Raw genomic sequence first — 22,654 nt, forward strand, 5'->3', positions numbered from 1 at the left:
CACCTGTCCTTATTTCTGAGTGAACCTCCAGTACAGTTAGCCTTCATCTGCATTTAATTCAGTTGAGATCTAGAGACAATTGTTGGCAAGATTTCTAGAGGAGATTGAGTAACTGGAGGTATTTGATTAGTCTGTTTTGCCTTGTGTTAATGTACAGTAGTTGTTTACACCAAACTCACCACTCGGTTTCTCCTAACATGGATTCAGATCACATTACGAAGTATTTCAGTAACGAGTCCGTGGAGGACAAGCTGAAAAGGGAGGAAACAGCTCATCAGTTTGGTAAGTGTGAGAGAGTCTGGAGGAGAATTATAGAATGGATGGTTTCAGTCAAGACTATTGAGACTGAATGAATACATCGACTAAATCAGTTAATGGTTTATTCAACTCAGATGATGACAGATGGGATGAGAGATTTGGTTAATTTGTTTGTAAGTTTTACTAACTAACTTTTGATTTAAAAAAAATAAAATTATTCAAATATCAATAAATCAGTTCTTAAACATACTTGTTCTAACCCCAACCCGTACTCCCTTCCAGGATTAAATCAGGACCAGGAACTAGAGGTGACATTCAGACTACCAATAGTAAAATCTAAACTAGATGACAAGGACAAACAGCTGGAGGAGATGAAGAAGACATTGAGAGAATCTGAAAATAGGCTAAAAGAGAAGGACTCAATACTGGAGGAGAGGAATCAACAACTTAGGGACACAGAGAGCAGGCTGGAGAAAACCACAGAGCAACTGAATGAGACCATCAAACACCTTCAGGAGAAAGACACACAACTGGCTGATATGACCCAGCAAGTGAGAGACAGAGAGACGACTGGAGAACACTGCCAATGAGGTGGAGGAGAGTAAGAGACAACTGGAAGCACTGAGAAAGGACCTGCAGGTCAAGAACAGCCCAGCAGAGAACTTCAGAGTCCAACTGGGTGTATAATGATGTGGGCCATTGATGTGCAATGATGTGCACCAGCATACTCAACGTTTCATGTTGACACTTTATATTTAACTTTCCATTAGAGGGTTGATGAGGAATGAACACATTTATTGTAATTTTTTTTAATAGTAATTATTTATAGTTATTGATTTGTATGAAGTCTTGTTTTGTTTTAATGCAAATGAAAATATCAATATATTCCGATATATCTGAAGCAGATATACTATAGTCAGTACCCCTGGTCCAGAAACAACCCCAAGCCCCTATCATCATTGTCATCTGTGCTTATTTCATCATCTTTTGGCCTCGCAGCGGTCTGAGGTCTGATTATAATCCTATAATCCTGATTATATCATTATATTTTATACATTCCCCAAAATATTTCTTGCAAAATGTCCCTTTTTATGTTTTGACATCGTAATGTTTTATTATAACATTGAACATTTCCTGTACTTTTGCATGTGAACCACTAGAGGTCATGGTTGTCCACACATCCAGACAGTGCGAGTCCACTTGAGTTTACACTCCTAATCACAAGACAGTGATGCTGATCACTGATCAATATGTCTGAGGCACACACAGTCATTAGTCATTCTATGGCTTCTTATTCTGGGATGATTTTAATAATTTCTTTGTTCATGTGTCGTTTTGTAATTAATATGTGTGCAATAAATACACCTGAAATATGCACCGTTTTATGTAAAACATTTTTTATTGTTGTATAAAGCATAAAAAACATAAAATAAAACATAAAGCATAAAAATGTTATCTGAACACAACGTACATAATGAGAGGAGAGATGGAGGAGATTTTGGGCAAGCAGAGAAATGTATTTTTTTTTCTTTTTTTTTTATCAATCTTTCATCTTTTTTTTAGACCTCCCTCCCTACCTGAGAGAGGGTGTGTACAGGTTACACTTGGAGCCAGTTAAGTGGTTATCACAGGTGAGCCTATAGGAGAAGGCGAAGCCGCCGCGCCTCAGTCTACAGGTGTGGTAGTGATCTCCGTTCCTCAGGTACACGTGACAACCCCCCAGGTAGTCGTCATACCTCACGTCCTTGTCCCACACCTGCAGCCTCAGCCGCTGGCCCGTGTGGACGTTCCCGTAGTCATAGTGGGCGTTCCAGCGTGGCGAGTTGGACCGGATCCATCTGGTCCTTCTGTAGCTGTTACCGTACCACAGTTTCACGTAGCCCTCGCTGCGTCCCACAATGTCCCCATTCAGCCCCCACGCCCGGATCACCTTCACCTCCAGACGGCCTCTGTGCACCTGCAGGGGGCAGCACTGGCTGGACAGGTTGGGCCGGTTCCTACAGTAGGGCTGCTGGTGGGTTTTAGACATGCCGTTGTCTGTGATGTACTGCCTGACTGCGGTGCGCAGGTTGGCGCTGAGGGTGGCATCAGGTACCAGAGTGTGTAGAGGCTGGAGGGAGTATGACACCTGGTCTGGGTTGGACCTGAGGCTGCTCAGCCAGGTGTTGAAGCCCAGCGAGTCGTTCCTAAACAAGGACACCTCTCCGTTCCAGCCGCCCCCTCCGGTGAGCTCTGTCATGTGGTTTAGGAAGCCCAGGGCGTACCCTGCCACACCGTCCCGGCCCCCCAGGGTGGTTCTACACTTGCTGGATAGAGCTGAGGAGGGCTGCAGGCCCAGACCCACGGAGACACCCACCCTCAGGCAGTCCTTTAGCCCAGAGACAGAGGCCTTGTTCAGGGAGGCCAGGCAGGTCCGCAGGGCCGTGGTCCTCCTCAGCTGGCCCCCCAGGTCCAGCTGGCTGACGTAGTGGGTCCCATAGGTGCTGATGAAGCGCTGGTAGAGGGGGAGGGTGTGTCGGGTGAGATTGCGGGGGAGGGAGAGAGACTGCTCGTGGAACTCTGGGTTGAGAGGAGGGACACTGAAGATACTGAAACTGAGAAGGAGAGAGGTAGAGGGTGGAAGAGTGAGATCAGCATTTATTTATTCATTCATTCATTCACCCATTTATTCATCCATTTATCAATCAATGAATTCATTTATCCAATTCATCCATTTATCCATTCATTCATTCATTCATTCATTCACCCATTAGTTCATTCATTCACCCATCCTTTGGTTCATTATTCATCCATTGTACTGTATCTACTGTAACTAGTCACCAGTGGCATTAGCCACCAACATGCTCTCGTCTAAATACACACTCTACTCTGAGTTTAGCTTCTAGGGACGCTTGCGAGTAAAAAGAGTCTCCACAATATGTCCTCATTGAACAAAAAAGGGCACACCTGTCAATATACACCGTGACATTTATTTATTTTAAGGTAAACAATTGTTTTCCCTTAGCAGATCACATATTCCTCCTCACACGTCACAATAGCACATATCTTCTCCCCAGGGGAGGCTGGTGGTGGTAGAAATTAGAGGACGGGCTCACTGTAATGCATGGAATGGAATCAAACACACATGTTTGATACCATTCCTCATTTCGTTCCATGCATTACAATTAGCCCGTCCCCTGATTTCTACCTCCTCCAGCCCCCCCTGCTCCGCCCCTCCCCTGAGCAGTAGTGTGATCTTACTTGTAGTGGGAGCAGGTCATCTTGTGCAGGGTGAAGAGGGACTTGTCCTGTCTGGCTCTGTTGGAGGCAAAGAGCGACATTGCCGACCTGCTGCCCTCCAGCTGCCTGCTGGTCAACCCTGCCAGCTCCAGGTCCGACCTCCAGTCATTCTGCACGGCCGAGGAGGCTGCGCCCGCCAGAGAGCTGACCGAGGTGAAGGCAGCGCTGGAGAGAGCCAGGCTACAGCTCCCGTCAGAGCTCCAGGCCTGCACAGCCAGGGGCAGCTTCTGCAGAGTGTCCCCGAGAAGAGGGTTCAGACACAGGGTGCAGGAGTTGGTCGGGTTCAGGTAGCTCTGGACGTCAATCACGTAGGAAGCTGTACGCTGTAACTTGACCACGTCAAAACCCTGCCCTGCGAGGGCGTGGCCAGGGACGTAGGAGGCGGAGCGGCACTCTGTGGCGTTGCCTGCGCGGCAGGTAGAGAGCACCTGACCCAGGTGAGGGACGACCAGGAGACACAGGTAGAGGAGGAGGGCCAGAGGAGAGGAGGAGAGGACTGCTGCTGTCATGGTGGATTACTGTGCTACCTCTCTGCTCGATACAGGCTAGGAAAACAACACAGGTTAAAACCATGGGTGAGAAATGCAGTGATCAGGGGAGGCTGGTGGATTTATACACATGTTTGATACCATTCCTCATTCCATTCCAGTGATAGATAAACATCTACAGAACTAATTAACACTACAGTGAAATCAAGACTAATTATTTGAATCATTGCTGGAGTGAAAAATCAACAACTATTGTGGCCATTGAATCAAGTCTCAGTAGAGAGTGACATCAAGCAACACATGAAACTCAGCATACAGCCACCTATGCACCTTGTCATAATACCTTATCAAACAGTTATTAATCAAACGCTTTGATCACTGTTCTCTTATTGAAAACAAATACAGTACAGTGTAAGTATAAGTATAAGTAACTCACCAATGTTTCTCCTTTTCTTGCAAAAATTAAAGAAGAATTTAAACACTTAATCTAAATGATAAGTCTAACAACTTAGACTTAATGTCTATAGATAGATGTATGTCTCTCTTGATACCCTTGTCTTTAAGAGTCACGAAACTGATGCTCTCTTCTCTCCTCCAGTCCTTTTTTATAGAGAAGTCTCTCCTCACACAAAGGGGCTGGCATCATCCAAAAACGTGATAAAAAAAAACGTGATACGTTGTTTTGGTTCAAAGTGTAAACTCTACATGTGATCCACTACACTCACTTGTTATTCACAACAACAGCTTTGATTTAGAGATAGATTAGATTAGATTAGATTAGATTAGATTCAACTTTATTGTCATTGTGCAGAGTACAAGTACAGAGACAACGAAATGCAGTTAGCGTCTAACCAGAAGTGCAAAATAGCAGAAAGTGCAATGAACAGTATTTACAGGTAGTGCAATATATGATCAGTAGTAGTGCAGTATAATATAGTATAGTATAAGCAGTATAATATAGCAGTGATAACATACTTACTTAGAACTATTACAGATTTGTTATTTTTTCTTTTTCTTTTCAGTTTATTAGTGTTTGTGTAATATTTCCTTTATTCATATTCATTTCTTATGTTTCTCTGTTTATGTATGTAGACATTGTTAACACCATCATGTAGTATCTATTTATTTTCATTAATTATTTCTGTTTACTTTCTCTTCCCATTGGATCTTTGTCTCCCTATACCAACATTTCCCTAATGAAATACAACAACATCATCTTGGTACCTGTTTTACGTTGTAAAGTAAGTTATTGAATTATCATATCACATTATCATCATAATATGATGTATTGAACCAGAAAAAACATGAAATATATGGAGTTTATCTGGATACAGTTCAATTTGACAAAATACTTAGGAATATAAATTTTTTCTAATACAAAGACTGCATCTTTTAAATTCAGAACATTTGATATAACAGCTTTCACTGTTTATCTGTGGGCTAGAAACAGAAGCAACATGAGAGAGGTCCTTGAATGCAGCCCTCTCAAAGGCAGGTACCATCACTTCCTTGTACTGTATGGTAAACACAGGTCTGTCACGTGTGGCTCTGAAACAACAAGGAAGTGTTTTTCACTAAAATCCCTCCCCTTCCAGTCTGTGGTCATTGAGAGTCACGTGGACATTGATCAAAACAGTTCTTATCAATATTGTTGTCTACCACCCCAACCCTGATGACTTCAATGCCAGCATTGTTATAGGCACAATAGGCTTATACAGTGTAATATAATGTATGGGTTTTTCTTTTTTTTTCTAAAAATTGACTAAATACTGTAAGTCTAAATAATGCCTCTCCTTAATACCAATTCCTCAGTGGCGTGGGTGTCAGGTCCTTATTACCCAGTCAGCGTCTGGCCTAAGATCCTACCAATAGAGATGTATCATAGTCTCATTTGTAATGTGTTACTAGAAGACCTACAGCGTCTTGCAGAAGACCTGCAATTGTACCCTCCATTGTCTAGCGTTCAAGGCCCAGGTTCTAATAACTGTCTCATAAAAAACCTATGAGCTTTTACAGTCAATTATAAGGAAATACTTTCAGTCATAAAAACATTTTAGTCTCAAAGTTATATGACCGTCCTGATAAAAGGCAATAATTGGATACAAACTGTGGCTTGTAAGGGACATGTGAGACACAACTTTAGTTTGGGGAGGGGGCGTACTGGTCACACTTATAGCCCATCAGATAGGGGTCACAGGTTAGAGTGTAGTAGAATGAGAGACTATCACCACGGTGCAGTCCACAGTTATGTCCATGCGTTCCCTTCTCTATGTCTATGGTGCACCCGCCCAGGTTTTCATCGTGAAACCAGTCCCTATCCCACACCTCCAGCCGTATGCTGTGGTGCGTATCCACGGGGCCAAAGTCATAGTGTGAATACCACAGCGGATCATAAGACCGGATGGTGTGTGTCTGCCTGTATTGTCCCCCATACCACATCTTGACATAGGCGTCTGATTCCCACGGCCAATCACCTTTCAGAGCAAAGGCGCGCTCCACGTTCACCGTCAGTCTGCCCCTCCCGGACACTAGGGGGCAGCAGTCTAGAGAGAGGTCGGGTGAACTGACCCCGCAGGACCTCCGCCGCCGTGTGTCGTTTATCCCAATCCCGTTGTCCATCACATACTCTGTGATAGCTCTCTCTAAATTAGCCTTCACCGCCGTGTCCTTCACCAGTAAATGCAAAGGGGTCAGGTGGACGAGGACCACCTCTGGTGACTGTTTCATGCGCTTCAGCCATTTGGAGTAGGATGCACAGCCTGTCCTGGTCGTGAAACCCTCCCCAATCCAAGGACTGTCGTCTGACCCCTCGGTGAAGTGGTTCATATAACCCCCCTGAAAGCCTGTGACCCTGTCGTGGCTGCTCATGACCTTGGAACACTGGGCCCAAAGAGAACCCAACCCCAGGTCAACAGACAGCCCCAAGCGTACAGATAGACCCATCCTCAGGCAGTCCTCCACCTGAGACGCAGACACCTGGTTGAGGGTGGCCAGACAGGTACGGAGGGCCGTCAGCCTCCTCATCCGCACTCCCAGACGCACCTCGCGGATGTAGTGGGTCCCATAGTTGTGGATGAAGCTCTGGTAGGGTCCAGTGGTGTTGGATGAGTACACCCGTGGTAGAGACGTTATGGTTCGCATGAACTCCTGGCTGAGTGGTGGTCTACGTGAGTACAGCCTGAAACTAGTGGAAGGAATAGAACAAGCCAGTGTGGTTGTTGCATGGGTGCGTTCGTTGTTTATGCTAGCTACAGTATGAATATATCATGTACAATAATGATTTTTGGATCAAATCAAGTACTACTTTATGATATCTTCATAGCTACTGAATGTGTAATAATATATTATAACATTTACTTTCCTTGGAAAGTGGCTAGATTTAGTTTGGTTGACCCACTGGATCCAATGGAAATCAATCAAAATAGGTTACTGTACATTCACAGATGTTTCTACCGATTTCTACCTCCCCCAACCTCCCCTGGTGTGTATTCATACACATAGACGACCTCCTGTGCTCACAGCAGCAATGAGGTGATCTGACCTGTAGTAGCTGCAGGTGAAGACGTTTGAGTAGAAACTGTACTGGTCTGACTGGGAGAGTGAAGATGCGAAGGAATACACCTGAGACTTGCTGCCTGCCAACTGCAGAGCGACATGCTTCAGTTTCAGCCCCGCTTGCCAGTTATGTCCTACCACTCTGGCAGACCTCTCTGCGACCGAGCTGACGGAGGTATGGGAGGAGCTCACAATGTCTCTCCTGCAGAAATTGGGGGCGTGCCAGTCCCGAATGTAGTATGGGATTTTCTGCAGCTCGTCTTTCATATGCGCATTCTTACACAGGTTGCAGTTTTCTGTTGGAGTGTTTGAAATGAGAATTGAGGCCCTGTGCTCCAGCGTGACCACATCGTAGCCTTCCCCTGCGAACTTGTAGCCAGGTACGAAGTTAATGTCTGTATCAAGACATTCTGCCAGGGTCCCGGGGCGACAGGTGAGGGCCGTGTCCAGGTGAGACAGAACCAGGAGACCAAGGAGCACCAGGTGAGACAGGGGAGAGGCCACCACTGATGATGTCATCGTTGTCTCTTCTCTTTCAGGGCAGAGTGGTGAGAAAGAGCATCTGCAGAGGAAGGTGACATGTTAAACCTAAACATTAACTATAAATTACATGTGTTTTAAGTTTGGTTTGTTATAAAGTTCTTGAATGGATGTTCACAAGTTGTCAAGCAACATGGCACTCAATCATGTAAGTGTGTGTGTGTGTGTGTGTGTGTGTGTGTGTGTGTGTGTGTGTGTGTGTGTGTGTGTGTGTAAATATTTGTGAATTTGTTTTCTCTACATTACAAGTCTTTATGTCAACTCTTACTCTTACATACTCCACATAACAACACATCATGGTTTTAATAAACATCAACATGCGTATATCCCATCATAATTTCATGCATTTGCTCTGTCTAAATGAGATAATGTTAATACTCACTCTGTAATCCTCCAAAATGTCTTTCTTTTCTCTTCTGTACGTCTGCGCAACATGATCCTTGAAACTCTTCTTCTCTCATAAAAATAATAAAAACACTAAAATGTTTAAAGGTTATCATTCTTATCAGGATACAATGACTGCATGGGTTCAAAGGGCGGACATTGTCTCAGATCTACTGTATACAGCATGATCAAAAGCATGGGGATGCGATGCAAACAGCAGGGGGTTATGGGTGATGTGAAAAAAAACATCATCCAGAAGGACACTTTGTGAGTGGTAGAGCAAAGGGGCAGAGTGCCCCTTCTTGACCCCTAACCCTTTTTATACATAATTTTATTGTTGTTGACCATTGACAGGCCATAGCTGTTGTGGCCTTTCACCATGCTTAAAGCCATATGTGCCTTTTTTTTTTATCTGTTTGCTCTGGTGAATATTTCACAGTCTTTAGCTTTTTGGGAGTTTAAAATGTTGAGAAATTCACCTGAAGGCTGGTTTAGCAGAGGATTAAGTTAGAAAATGCAGAGAAAATTAGAAAAGCTGAGCTCTCAAGTTATGCGGCCATCTTGCTCACGACCAGAACCCATTGATAGTTTCTTAAAGAGCTGCTGTACTGGATGAAAAGGTGAAACGGCTTATTGAAATCAGCCAATCAGATCAATAATCTTCAGCCCAGCAGCCTATAAGAGGGAGAAGGGATAGAGTATTCATGACAGCAGAAAGTACATGTTTATTCAGAGAGTGGCCAAGAAGAAATATAAATACTACATTAAAGGTAATTTAATGCAGTTGTTCTCCTCAGCATACAGTATCACCAAGAATATGGACCATGGCGCACATGAATCACACCAAACTGATACACAGAGAGATTATTTAATGATTGATTTAATTTTTTACTTGATTTTTAAAAGACATAGGTTGAAAATGCATCAGAGATACAGTATTTATACAATAACATCTTCATGTAGTTATAAAGCAAAATGGCTCAGAATCTAAATCAGATAGAAAGACAACACACCACCTTAACCACTCAAAGCTTTTAGTTCATAATATTGGCTAACCATTATAATTCAGGAATTATTGACGTTTGACAAAACATATATACAAACTCTGTTTCGAGAGGTAAAGGTTATCTGTAAATCTGTCAGAATTCTGATCAAGTTGGTAATGTTCCCTTATGGGACCTCAGGAGGTTGCAAAGTACAGTATTTTACATCTTTAGTTTTCAATGTTTTCAAAAGGTATAGTCTGTGAGCCTTTGGCAGGTAAGGGGCAGATATAGTCTGTGAGCCTTTGGCAGGTAAGGGGCAGGTACAGTCTGTGAGCCTTTGGCAGGTAAGGGGCAGGTACAGTCTGAGCCTTGGGCAGGGGACCAGCGAGATAACAGCAATAACAATAATTCCTTCTGTCAATAAAACGTCCTGTTCAAAACACATTTCCTCATTGTGAAGAACCACACATAAAACAAAGACCATTTGTTTGTTTGGCCATGATCATCCTTAGACTACTGTAATCAATCTAATCAGTCTATCCGCCTAATCAGTCTAACGCCTAGTTTAAAGAGGGGGCGTATTGGTCACACTTGGCACCAGTCAGATGGTGATCACAAGTTAGAGTGTACGAGAATGTGAAACTACCACGATTCAGACCACAGTGATGCCCATGGTTTCCATTCTGTATATTTATAGTGCACCCACCCAGGTAGTCATCATTCCAAACATCGTCATCCCAAACTTGTAGAGCAAGGCCGTGGTGAGTCTCTATATAACCAAAGTCATAGTGTACGTTCCAATGTGGATTGCGGTCTCTGACGGCATGAGTCTGCTTATATTGACCTCCAAACCACAATTTGACAAAACCCTCTGGTCTCCCTCCCCAATCACCACCATCCAGATCAAACCCACGGTCCACATACACAGTCAGTCTGCCCCTCCCTGCCAGCAGGGGACAGCAGTCTGGAGAGAGGTTGGGTGAAGTCATCCCACAATGCATTGGTGTGTCGTCTTTCTTTATGCCGTTATTAGTCACATACTGGCTGATAGCAGTTCGCAGGTTAGCTTTCACTTTAGCGTTATCAACCAGCTCATGCAGGGGAGACATAGAGAAGGACAGGATATCTGGTAGCGTTATAAGACTAGTCAGCCATTTGTTGAAATCGGCTGAGTCCTCCTCGGTCATGGAGATGTCTCCCATCCAGTCCCTCCCCCCCGTCACCTCGGTCATGTGTTTCAGGTAGCCATTTTCGTAACTGGTGACACTGTCCTGGTTGCTCAGGACCTTGGAGCACTCCTTGCTAGTGGCGTTAAACCCTGCCAGCCCCAGCCCTACAGACAGACCCATACTCATGCAGCTCTGTACCTGGGACACAGACACCTTGTTCAGGGTGGCCACACAGGTGCGGATGGCGGTCACCTTTGTCATCCGGCCCCCCAGGTCCACGAGACGGATGTAGTGGGTCCCGTAGGTGTCGATGAGGCGCTGGTAGGTTTCATTGGTGATGGGGTTGTATTCCTGGGGTAGAGACCTGATGTCACGCTGGAACTCACGGCTCAGAGGGTTCCTGCTGGACACCCGGAATCTAGGAGAAGGAAAAGAGTGTGAAGAAGGACAACTACAGACCATGCAGATGTGTTTCTCAAATATGTATTTACTCAACATATTCATCATACTTTAACAATTTCACCATGTTGGCCTTTTGTTCCGAGAACTAATCTCTGAAAATGACACTCAGCAATACTGTTTGTAGGGATAACCTGCGCTGGTCACAAATTGTTAACTCACATACCCTGTACAATATAATCTTACCTGTAGTGTGAGCATCTTAACTGGTGAACAGTGAGAGACGTCTTGTCTGCCTTGAAAGACGAGGAGGCGAAGCTCTGAACATGGGACTTGCTGCCTGCTAGCTGCAGCCCTAATAGGTTCCCCAGGCCTAGCCCCACCTGGAATGGAAAGATGAATGTATGAATAAAGGAATGAACCTATGAACAAATGAACGAATGAATGGATGAAAAATGTAATGAACTAATGAACAAACGAACAAATGAATTAATGAATAAAGGAATTAACTAATTAACTAATTGATGAATAAAGGAATTAACTAATGAACAAATGAATGAATGACAGGTGTAGCCCCACCGTCCAGTCGTTACTGATGACAGAGGCGGCTTTTTCTACCACGGAGCTGACGGAGGAGAAGCTGGAGCTGACGATGTTCCGCCTGCAGCTTCTCTGGGTGCGCCAGTCCGCCATGTACTGAGGCAGCTTCTGTAGCTGCCCCCCCATCAGAGGGTTGCTACACACACGGCAAGTGTCAGCAGGAGTCAGGTAGCTGTACACATCGATCACATAGGCCCCTTTACGCTCCAGTTTGACCACATCGTAGCCCTCACCTGCTAACCCGTAGCCAGGTACGAAGGGGAGGTTTGTATCAAGACATTCTGCCGGGGTCCCGGGGCGACAGGTGAGGGCCGTGTCCAGGTGAGACAGAACCAGGAGAACCAGGAGCGCCAGGTGAGACAGTGGAGAGGCCACCACTGATGATGTCATCATTGTCTCTAACCCTCTTTTTCAGAATGGTGGAAGGGGAAGGTGACAGAGACAGTAGGCCTACATAAAAACAACTTACAGTTAGAAAGTGCATTTGAGTTTGTTGAAAAAAATGTATACAATGCTATGAGCTGTACAGTAAAGTTATTGATGCTTGGAATGGATCTTCACAGGAGCTAGTCTAAACATAAGCAACATGGTTCTTGAGAGTATATGGTTTTTCAGTGGATTGTGTTTACTCTACAGATCAGTGGAGGCTGGTGGAGGTAGAAATGGGAGGACGGGCTCATTGTAATACATGGACGGAATGCATTCCATGCATTACAATGAGCCTGTCCTCCCATTTCTGCACCAGCCCCCCCCCCCCCCCCCCCCCCCCGGTGTATACAATCCACCACAATCATATAAATAGCTGCTAATATTGTTCCCTGAATAAGAAGATTAACACAACTCACATAAATGTTACAAAAACAGATGATTAACTTTCTATTTAAAGTTGCAGTAATGTTTCACAAATCATTCCTGAACATTTCCTACACCAGATGTGTCCCTCCTGGTCCCCCCCTCATACTCACAGAGTGATCTTCTGCCATGAACCTCTTCACCAAATGATCTCTGTTCTCCTCTGTTCTCTTATAAGAGACATGGCACGCCATGTATGTTACACCCTCTATTTAGTAGCTATCCAAAGGATAAACACCTGCTATCTAGCTATCCTACAGATAAAGATAGTGATATGGAGTTAAGGAATACACTCTATCTAGCTATCCAAAGGTACAGATAAAGATGATATGGTGATATGGAGTTAAGGAACTTTAAACAAACGGATCAAGCCAAGACCATAAAGGGGCAATATGGGATTTGGACATTTAAATTAATTATACTGCATATAGCCTATTGATTATTTAAAAAAAAAAAAATCAATTCACATATATTATAAATGCCTCATGAAGTTAGTTCAACTGTCTTACCGCATCAGAACCCAAGGTACGGTATAAACTTGTTTTACTCCATTGTTTGCTTCAAAACATGGTTAAAACTATTGTTTTGATCTCATGGATGGTCAGTCCTTGCGTCCAGAGCTTTGTCTATGAATTCTATGAGTTACATTTGGTTACTTTTCTCCAGCCCCATCGTTCAGTTGTTTACCACAAAAAGTGACAGGAAACCACTTTGTTGTTGTTTGAATCCCAGATTAGCAGGTAAGGGATCTCTATATCCAATGAGGATTGACTAGCAATCTATGTATCCTGAATCAGATCGAATCCTTTAGTATGTACTGTAGATGGGAAGCTTTTTAATTTACAGATCAAACTTTGTTTTTTTTGCACTGATGTCAATGGGGCAATTCTCTCCCTGCCCTGCTAGCCTTGTTTTGGAATGTTGATGATAATCAACAATGGCCGCAGTGTGAATGACGTCAATAATACATGTAAAAGATGATTCAGTGTTCAAAGCAAGGAGTAGACTTACTTTACACAAATATCAAGAAATACGACACAATAGAAGTTACCAATAGTTCATGACTCCAGGATCATTGAGGCGAAGTCAAACAGGTGTCTGCAGATACAGGTGCAGTTGATATGGTGAAGCATTCCTGATGGCTTTGAGGTCAAAGAGCTCATTAAACTCTGATATGTATGACTCTACTCTGACTCAGACCTGGCTGGTGCACAGATTACAGACTTATTACAGACCGGTGATGATTATTATCTGGGTGGAGGAATGGAGGGTAAAAACAAAAGTTCCTCAGTCCCTCCCATTGTTTTTGTTGTTAGTAATAGCTATTTAAACAGCTCTAAACCACATATTACAGTTTCTTCTGGCCCTTAAAAACTTTCAAAGAAAGGAACCATCTGACTATAAGGTGTAAAGTGGTGAACTATCCCTTTAAGCACATTTTGATTTGTTCTGCTTTTATCACTAATAAAACAGTTCACATTCCACCAATGTGTCAATGCCTTGTTTATTTTAGGTGTCAGGTCTTGGTCCTAAAAAACATCAGAGAACTTGAATTTCATTGTAATGACTTACTGAAATAATACAGATTAGAATTTATTGAGAAGATATGTATTTAATTCCTTTGACATTTCCAGGTTAAAACGTGAAATCAGAACACAAACCAAAACAAGTGTTTGTGACAACAGATTGTAATTTAAAAGAGAGGTTAATATATAAAAAAATGATATATTGTAGATCATTAGACCTCAGGTTTGTTCCTAAAGTAGTACTGAATATATCCCAACAACCTAGCAGCAAGAATATATATGAGAATATATGTTTGCAGGTCAATCTTCTGTGTGTGAACTAACACAATGTTTTAAATGGAGATATTTGCTGGTCTAGGGGAGAACTGGGCCTAGATTTTCCAAAGAGATTAAATATTATTTTAGCGACTAAGCTTTCAGGAATGCTCCTCTCATATGATACAGAAACTCTCCTCAGCAAATTGAAGCACCTGGTCCCTCAACCCTCCTTGTCATCATCTCTGGGGTGAATTCATTCTTTATCTGATAATTCATTCTTTATCACATCTGATAATTCTTGAGTTCGATCTATGGACAGCCATCTAGTGGGTGGTATACAACATTACAGGACATGTTTTGTATTTTCCAGGGATTCCAAACTCATAACGCACGCAACACCGCACAGATACACAGTATAAAGTATAGTATAAACCTGAACAAATTCAAATTCACTATTTAAACCCAGGACTGAGGCCCTAATGGAGCCTCGGGTGGTTTCATAGGGACTTCATGGGTTTTGATCCGTAAGCTTTTACCACAGTGATACATTCTCTCTGAATGCTCCATTTGATAAAATGATCAAATAATTTGTACAGCTGATGGTCAATATCAGAATTGCAACATCCCCGTGTGAAAATAAAGATGAAGTGACAGGACCTATGATGAACATCAGTACCAGCATAGTGTCAGGGGGTCCGAATCTATTCCACTACATTCACCGATGTCCACATAGGCTGACTTGGTGGGATCCTTCCAATCACATCCCATAGTATGAATGAGCTTCATGTCATCTGCATTGTAAAAGGAGAGTTCCTTGGCAGCACAGTCGAGGTACAACCCGATCTTCCTAGGTTCCTCCCTAAGAGTGATGTTTGTTCTTTGCCCCATCGCACAGATGGTGTATTGTTTATCATTGTACTCAAGACACATTCGCTCAAGACCCTGATCTAACACCTGCCTAATGTTCCTGAACCTGGCCACCTCACGATCAAGTGTATTTTCTGTAACCCCCAGCGTCCAGTGATCTGCCCGTCCCACCTCTGCCTCCCAATAGTGCTGCCCAGCGATGAACTTACCCTCACTCACTGCATAGTCTCTATGATCATCTTGACGTCCGGACGGAAACACATTGGAGGGATGAGCTCTGCGAGGTGAAGAAACCATGCGAGCTGAATTAGCAGAACGGCACAAAACACTGCGTCCATCATGAGAGACAGAAAGACATCCACTCTGTGTTTGTAGTTTGAGTCTCTCAGGCAGAGGCTTGACGACCTGCATCATCTCCTTCCACACAAAGAACTGCAAGTGAGTCTCATAGGGCCCCAGAGAGAGAGACTCTGGGATCACCTGTAGGTCATCTGCTCTGGGTGTGAATGGATGCTCACCCTGGTCGGCAGAGGGTGGTGGTGGGATTTTGTTCCTCTTCTTCAGGTCCTCTATCTCAGCCCCGCCCCCACCAGTCCACCACTGGAGAAAACACTCAGGCTCTGGGATGTCCTGAGAAGATCTTATCTTCATCTCCATCTCTCTCCTTTCTGATGGAGCTAGATATAGATTAGCTTTCATCTCCTCCAAGGCCTTCTTCTCTTTCTCCAGCAGCTCTCTCTTTATCTCCTCTTCCCTCTGTTTCAGAAACTGGTGCATCTCTTCAAATTGGGAGCTGATCTGGGTCATCAGCAGATGAGACTTCTTCCTGGTTTTTGTCATCTCTACTTCCTGCTGTTTGGTCATGTGATCAATGGCGCTGTTGTCACCAGACAGGAACTGAATAGCCTCCTCTAACTCCCGCCTCCTGGACATAGCTGCCTCTTTGATTGGTTTAAACGTATGTCCGGCATGCGTCTCCCCATCCCTGCATATGAGGCAAACCAACTGTTGGTCTGTCTCACAGAACAGCTTCAGTTGTTCTTCATGTTCAGGACACAACTGGTCAGTCTCCTTCGAAGAACAAAATGTAATGAAATATTAGAAGAAGAACACCTCCAAACATATGTCATGTATGCCAAAATGTCATTAGGTAGGGGCTTATATCCAAATGATCTGCCATGCACCAACTGAGCCACACAGGACCACTATGAATGAAAGTATGTACAGGGCTTTCATCTCGCTTACGTAAACTTTTAATATGTATTTTATTCATTTAAAGGTGCACTCAGTCCATGCACTACAAGAAAAAAAAAATCTTCTTCATGACCTATTGTGTCAGAAAAGCATACAGCTGACAGTCAAATCAATATTTGACGTAAACAATTAATAAGTATACAAACTCACCCCTCTTTTCTTGTGGTGTCCTTCCATTTTCTTCTCGTCCTCTCTAGCTTGTTTGGCCATGCTTTTCAAAGTGTAGTTAGTTGGGAGATCTCTCTCTGCTGTTAGAATGTCGGACCGGCATTGTGGACACTTCATCTGCAGCCTCAGACAGTCAGTGATACACTGCCTACAGAATGAGTGACCACAGAGGAGGCTGACAGGGTCAATGAAGAGGCACAGACAGATAGGACAGGTCAGTTCATCTATGTACGAGGCAGAGGCCATGTCTCCCATCTGCTCCTGGCTGTTCCTAAGACTGGCTCAGAATGAGGAAACAGCTTCACTGTCACACCTGGCAGTGCTCATCTTCACACAATTAAACCGGTTGAGGCTCATTCTCTGTGCCTGATAAAAAATGGAATGAAGAATGGTATCAAACACAGGTGGAGTTCCATTCCTCATTCCATTCCATTCATTACAATGAGCCTGTCCTCCGATTTCTATCTTCACCAGCCTCCTCTGATGTGAGTGTTTCAATAAAATAGCAGGGGCAGTGTTAGCACCAGCCTCCCCTGACTCACATCTATGAAAAGGTCTCAATAAATCTGTACCAAAAAACTAATTAGATCAATAACTTGCTGACAACATATTGTTTATTTCAGTGGTCATTTAGAACAATCAATTAGATTATAAAACCTGATATGCCCCTGTGACAGGCTGAGGAGAGGACACAGTTACTCTTCTCAGCAAAGGACAAGAAATATGAACTATCATGGATCAATTCATACACACGCACATTGATGAATTACAGCAAACACATGAACAGAAACAAATATTAAAATCATCCCAGAATAAGAAGCCACAGAATGACTAAAGATTAATGAGAGTGCCTCCGACATATTGATCAGTGATCAGCATTGTTGTCTCGTGATCAGGATGGTAAACTCAAGTGGACTCACACTGTGTGGATCTGTGGACAACCATGACCTCTAGTGGTTCACATGCAAAGGTACAGGAAATGTTCATTCATAAAACTTGACAACATGTAAATGTATACCCCATCACATGTACCAATATCAACATAGGCTGCCATAGACTTCCAATCACATGTCATATTATTAATGAGCTTCATGTTATCTGCATTGTAGAAGGAGAGTTTCTTGGCAGCACAGTCGAGGCACACCCCGATTTTCCCAGGTGAATCCCAAAAACAGAAGAATGTGCTTTTCCCCATCGCATAGATGGTGTACCCACCGGTATTGCTGTACTCCAGACCCATTCGCTCGAGACCCGGATCTAATGCATGCCTGGTGTTCCTCAACCTGTCAATATTGCTAGCAAGTGTAATTTCTGTAACCCCCAGTATCCAGTGAGCCCTCCGTCCCAACTCTGCCTCCCAATACTGCTGCCCAGTGCTGAATTTACAGTCACTGACTGCATATGATCCTCTTGACGTCCGGACGGATACACATTGGAGGGATGAGCTCTGCTAATTGTTAGGATTTGTATCCATTGACTTGCATTGGGTTTTGGTAAAAAAAAAAATGCTAACAATTAGCTGTTAGTTAAAGTGCCCAGATAAGCAGAACCAAAGTGTGCATAGACTCCTTTCAGGGTAAAGAACTAAATATGTGATTTTGTAATTTGGGTGAACTACGCCTTTAACCCTTTGACCAACGACTACACTTATGAAAACAGCAGCAATGAGTTGAAGAAAACAGCAATATCTCTGTGACAGGGATGCACCTGCTGTCTCTCTCTCTCTCTCACACACACACACACACACACACACACACACACACACACACACACACACACACACACTCACAGACAGAGAGAGAAAGAGGAGTGTACCATCTGTGTGAAGTTGACATCCTGAGGAAGGTGATAGTGTAGACCACCTTAACGAGCCAAGCTGAACAAGACATGGGGGCTGCAACTCTCTCTCACACAAACACACACACACACACACTGCTATGCAGAACACGTTCCTCTTGAAACAACCATCGTCATTACCAGGAAACGTGATGTGCCCTGGTCCTGGAACATCCCGTAAATCTATGCAAATCTGCCAGGGGCAGAGGGAACTTTACTCACTGCTCTGTTTCTGTACCAGCCACACACACACACACACACACACACACACACACACACACACACACACACACACACACACACACACACACACACACACAGTGATAGTATGGATTAACCACAGTTGTTAGTCACATCAGTTTTATTTAACTTATGTGTCACTTATTTCAGCAGCCAATACAGTACTTATAAGATAAGTCGACTTTGAGCAACTCTACACCTTTGCATCAGTTTATCATCATCATCATCATCATCATCATCATCATCATCATCACCACTGCATGCTGAAGTCATAGGCCAAAACTAGGGTATCATATTGAGTCATATAGGTGCAGTGGGCCTATATTCAAAACCACTCACATTGCCGTGACAGGTTAGGATGGAAACTCGGCTAGACGTTCCATACTGATAACCCGCCTGTCTGCGCTCCGAGCCACTCAGCATCGCACCAATTGGTCCAGTAGAGATAGCACCATAGGGGGTGCAATGTCATTGGGCGGCATCGGCTCCTTTGAATTCGCGGAATCAGAAAGTGCTTAGCGACCGCCCGACGCTGCCTGCCTGCCTCTCTCCCTTCCGCCATCGCCGTTGAAACTGGGAGGACCGAATAAAAATAAGGAAGGACAGTATACGTACGTTTTGAATGATTATTTCTTCAACCTAACGGCATGGTCGAGATGGCGGGTGAAATATAACGGGACACAACTATATGTGAGTATCTAACGTGTCTCTCATACCAGTGTTTCCATCAACACCAGTTTATCGTAGGGCGTCCATTGGCTATCATCGCACCGGACACGCAGCATCAGCAGCACACGCGCGGGCTACTGGGCTGTGTCTGTCGTTCTCCGTGAACGGCAACGTGGACGATCGTTACACTGTGGCGCACATGTTTTTTTCGCCCTAGACACTAGATTAAAATATCATATCTCTCTCTGCTCAGTGAAGGTCTCCATCACAGTTCAGTTGTGTTAACATGATCAAAGAGGTCGTTGTTGATTAGGATGTAGACAGTAGTCACACAGCTGCCTTGATAACGCTTGACAGATGAACAAAAGGGTCGTTGTCAAGCATCAACAACATCTGGTTGTGTTTATTTAATCCGTTACAAGCGTGCTCTCTCTCTAATCTGTTGGGTGTAGCCTGCGATACAGACAGAGCCAGTCTGTGTAGTAGTAGTAGTCTATACAGCGTATTCAACACCGGCTGCTGAATGCTGATTATGGTGATTAGACCGTTATGAGGATTTAACGGGCTACCTGTCCGTTGGAATGTTGATGTCATAGAACGTTCTAGAACCAACAGGGACAGTGAGCGAGAGAAGATTCACACTGAAGTCGTGCTGATTCCGTAGCGCGCGCGCGAGGGTACGTTGATGTCGCTAACGGGAGGGTGCGCCAAGGAGTCACGTTGAAAAATACAATCGATGGAAATGAAAAGGTATTGATCTGGGTTAAACAATATAATGGTTTAAGACTACAAAAAGCGTTCGTTTCACGTGTCATTGATCTTATAAACGTGTGTTGTTATATTCTAATAACCATCCATATGAATACCCTCGAGATGAACTCTCTGATGCTTCACACATCTGATCGATGAGCGCCCGAAATAGATGTTTCCGTATGCCTTATGTAAGAACCTCGAGACTAGGTTATCTGGCCGCCTCGCACGCTTCCTTTGTCTGTCTGTGAGGTGGTGGAACAAACAAAGCCACGCGCAACACAGTTCCATTCCGTGACACGATGATCCGCCTCTCGAGACCGCATCTGGGGTTGTAATGGACTGACAGTGACATCTGGCCCCGATAACGAGGTATCGGATGTGGAGTAGGGATTGTAGCAGCAGCCTCGCTTTTTTCTGGTATGTAGATCGACTTGGCAAATGTCTTACAATGCAACATGTCTGGTCGGTTTCGATTGAACGCTACCGTGAGAGCGGTGTGCACCTGTTAGAGCGTGTTCTCTATATAGGCCAAGGCTACGGTACTATATGCGATGCCATTAACGACACGATTTGGAAGGACACATGCTAATACAAACTGATAATACCGATACTGAATCACAAACTATAAACAATATTCTGATCTTATCTCAATTGGGTTTTCACATTGTTGTGACATCATTATGATCAGGAGCGTTTTTGCATTTTTACACTGAAACTGGGGAAACCTCATGGGAAACTGATGTTAGCCATGTTAGCATGAGGGGAGAGGGAGAGAGAGAGAATGTTTTTTGATCATGACATGCTCAGAACCACTTGTTATACCAGGGTCTCACTATAAAAATCCCCTCCCCAGGGTCTCCCCAGCCTCTCCTCCCTAGCCTCTCCTCTCCTCAGCCTCTCCTCTCTAGCCTCTCCTCCCCAGCCTCTCCTCTCCTCAGCCTCTCCTCCCCAACCTCTCCTCCCCAACCTCTCCTCCTCAGCCTCTCCTCTCTAGCCTCTCCTCTAGCCTCTCCTCCCCAGCCTCTCCTCTCCTCAGCCTCTCCTCCCCAGCCTCTCCTCCTCAGCCTCTCCTCTCTAGCCTCTCCTCCCCAGCCTCTCCTCAGCCTCTCCTCTCTAGCCTCTCCTCCTCAGCCTCTCCTCCCCAGCATCTCTCTATCCTCTCTAGCCTCTCCTCCCCAGCCTCTCCTCCCCAGCCTCCCCCCCCAGCCTCTCCTCAGCCTCTCCTCTCTAGCCTCTCCTCTCCAGCCTCTCCTCCCCAGCCTCTCCTCTCCAGCCTCTCCTCCCCAGCTTCTCCTCAGCCTCTCCTCTCTAGCCTCTCCTCTCCAGCCTCTCCTCTCTAGCCTCTCCTCTCCAGCCTCTCCTCCCCAGCCTCTCCTCTCCAGCCTCTCCTCTCTAGCCTCTCCTCTCCAGCCTCTCCTCTCTAGCCTCTCCTCCCCAGCCTCTCCTCTCCAGCCTCTCCTCCCCAACCTCTCCTCAGCCTCTCCTCTCTAGCCTCTCCTCAGTAGCCTCTCCTCCCCAGCCTCTCCTCAGCCTCTCCTCTCCTCCCCAGGCCCCAGGTCTTTAACACCAGGACCTTGGCAAGTTTCTCACTAAGTGTTGATCTCTTGTCCTTAATGCATAATTCACAGGGTCGTCCCATGACACACACACACACACACACACACACACACACACTCCTACCCCTCAGGAGGCCACATGAAAAATTAATTCTGTTGACCCAGTGACAGCAGGGGTTACAGAAGCCTCTGCACAGAAGGAGTTAAACCATCATATCCCCCTACACACACACACACACACACACACACACACACACACACACACGCAAACACACTCCCAATTATGACAGTTATTTTGAGAATCTGTGTGTGTGTGTGTGTGTGTGTGTGTGTGTGTTTGACATACTGTGCTGTGCGTGCAGGACAGTAATCCCCTGTGTCTCTGTGTCATCAGCCCTGTAGCTAAGAGAGGTCCTTTGCTCCTCTCCTCCCCAGCCTCTCCCCAGCCTCCCTTCCCCAGCCTCTCCCCAACCTGTCCTCCTCAGCCTCCCCTCCCCAGCCTCCCCTCCCAAGCCTTTCCCCAGCCTCTCCTCCCGAGCCTCTCCTCCCGAGCCTTTCCCCAGCCTCTCCTCCCGAGCCTCTCCTCCCGAGCCTCTCCCCAGCCTGTCCTCCCCAGCCTGTCCTCCCCAGGCTCTCCTCCCCAGCCTCTCCTCCCCAGCCTGTCCTCCCCAGGCTCTCCTCCCCAGCCTCTCCTCCCCAGCCTCTCCTCCCCAGCCTCTCCTTCCCAGCCTCTCCTCCCCAGCCTGTCCTACCCAGGCTCTCCTTCCCAGCCTCTCCTCCCCAGCCTGTCCTCCCCAGGCTCTCCTCCCCAGCCTCTCCTTCCCAGCCTCTCCTCCCCAGCCTGTCCTACCCAGGCTCTCCTCCCCAGCCTCTCAGCAGCCTCTCCTCCAGCTTCTCCTCTACTACCAGTGTCTCTGCTCTGGACCTCTCTGGTCATGCCTTCTCTGCCTGGTTCTAGTTAGAGGCAGCCAGACCACTCCCTCCCCTGGCACCTGCTCATAGTTTAGGCCCTGGCAA

General features: G+C 45.2%; 2 protein-coding genes across 4 annotated transcripts; both read right to left on the reverse strand.

Moving 5' to 3' along the window:
* Window positions 1–6,164: 6,164 nt before the first annotated feature.
* On the reverse strand, window positions 6,165–7,847 carry LOC310808025 (perforin-1-like; the record flags this gene model as incomplete). Its single annotated transcript, XM_083674722.1, has 2 exons — window positions 6,165–7,209; window positions 7,567–7,847. 2 exons carry the CDS (start codon window positions 7,845–7,847, stop codon window positions 6,165–6,167), a joined length of 1,326 nt encoding a protein of 441 aa, XP_083530848.1.
* A 1,547-nt stretch (window positions 7,848–9,394) lies between these two features.
* Window positions 9,395–16,853, reverse strand: LOC310808692 (perforin-1-like). 3 transcript variants are annotated; one of them, XM_083675733.1, is made up of 4 exons: window positions 15,371–15,448; window positions 11,638–12,108; window positions 11,305–11,441; window positions 9,395–11,077 (listed from the first exon to the last, which is right to left on the reverse strand). In XM_083675733.1, the coding sequence occupies exons 2-4, from the start codon at window positions 12,049–12,051 to the stop codon at window positions 10,051–10,053; spliced, it is 1,578 nt and encodes a 525-aa protein (XP_083531859.1). In that variant the 5' UTR covers window positions 12,052–12,108; window positions 15,371–15,448; the 3' UTR covers window positions 9,395–10,050. The 3 variants fall into 3 exon arrangements, with proteins under 3 accessions (XP_083531859.1, XP_083531861.1, XP_083531860.1); XM_083675735.1 differs by lacking the exons at window positions 9,395–11,077; window positions 11,305–11,441 and adding an exon at window positions 16,566–16,853 and having other exon boundaries at window positions 11,808–12,108; window positions 15,371–16,232; XM_083675734.1 differs by lacking the exons at window positions 9,395–11,077; window positions 11,305–11,441; window positions 11,638–12,108 and adding an exon at window positions 16,566–16,853 and having other exon boundaries at window positions 14,015–16,232.
* Between the last annotated feature and the right edge of the window lie 5,801 nt (window positions 16,854–22,654).

The sequence above is a fragment of the Argentina silus genome (assembly GCF_951799395.1).
Source record: "Argentina silus genome assembly, chromosome: 8".
NCBI lineage: Eukaryota > Metazoa > Chordata > Actinopteri > Argentiniformes > Argentinidae > Argentina > Argentina silus.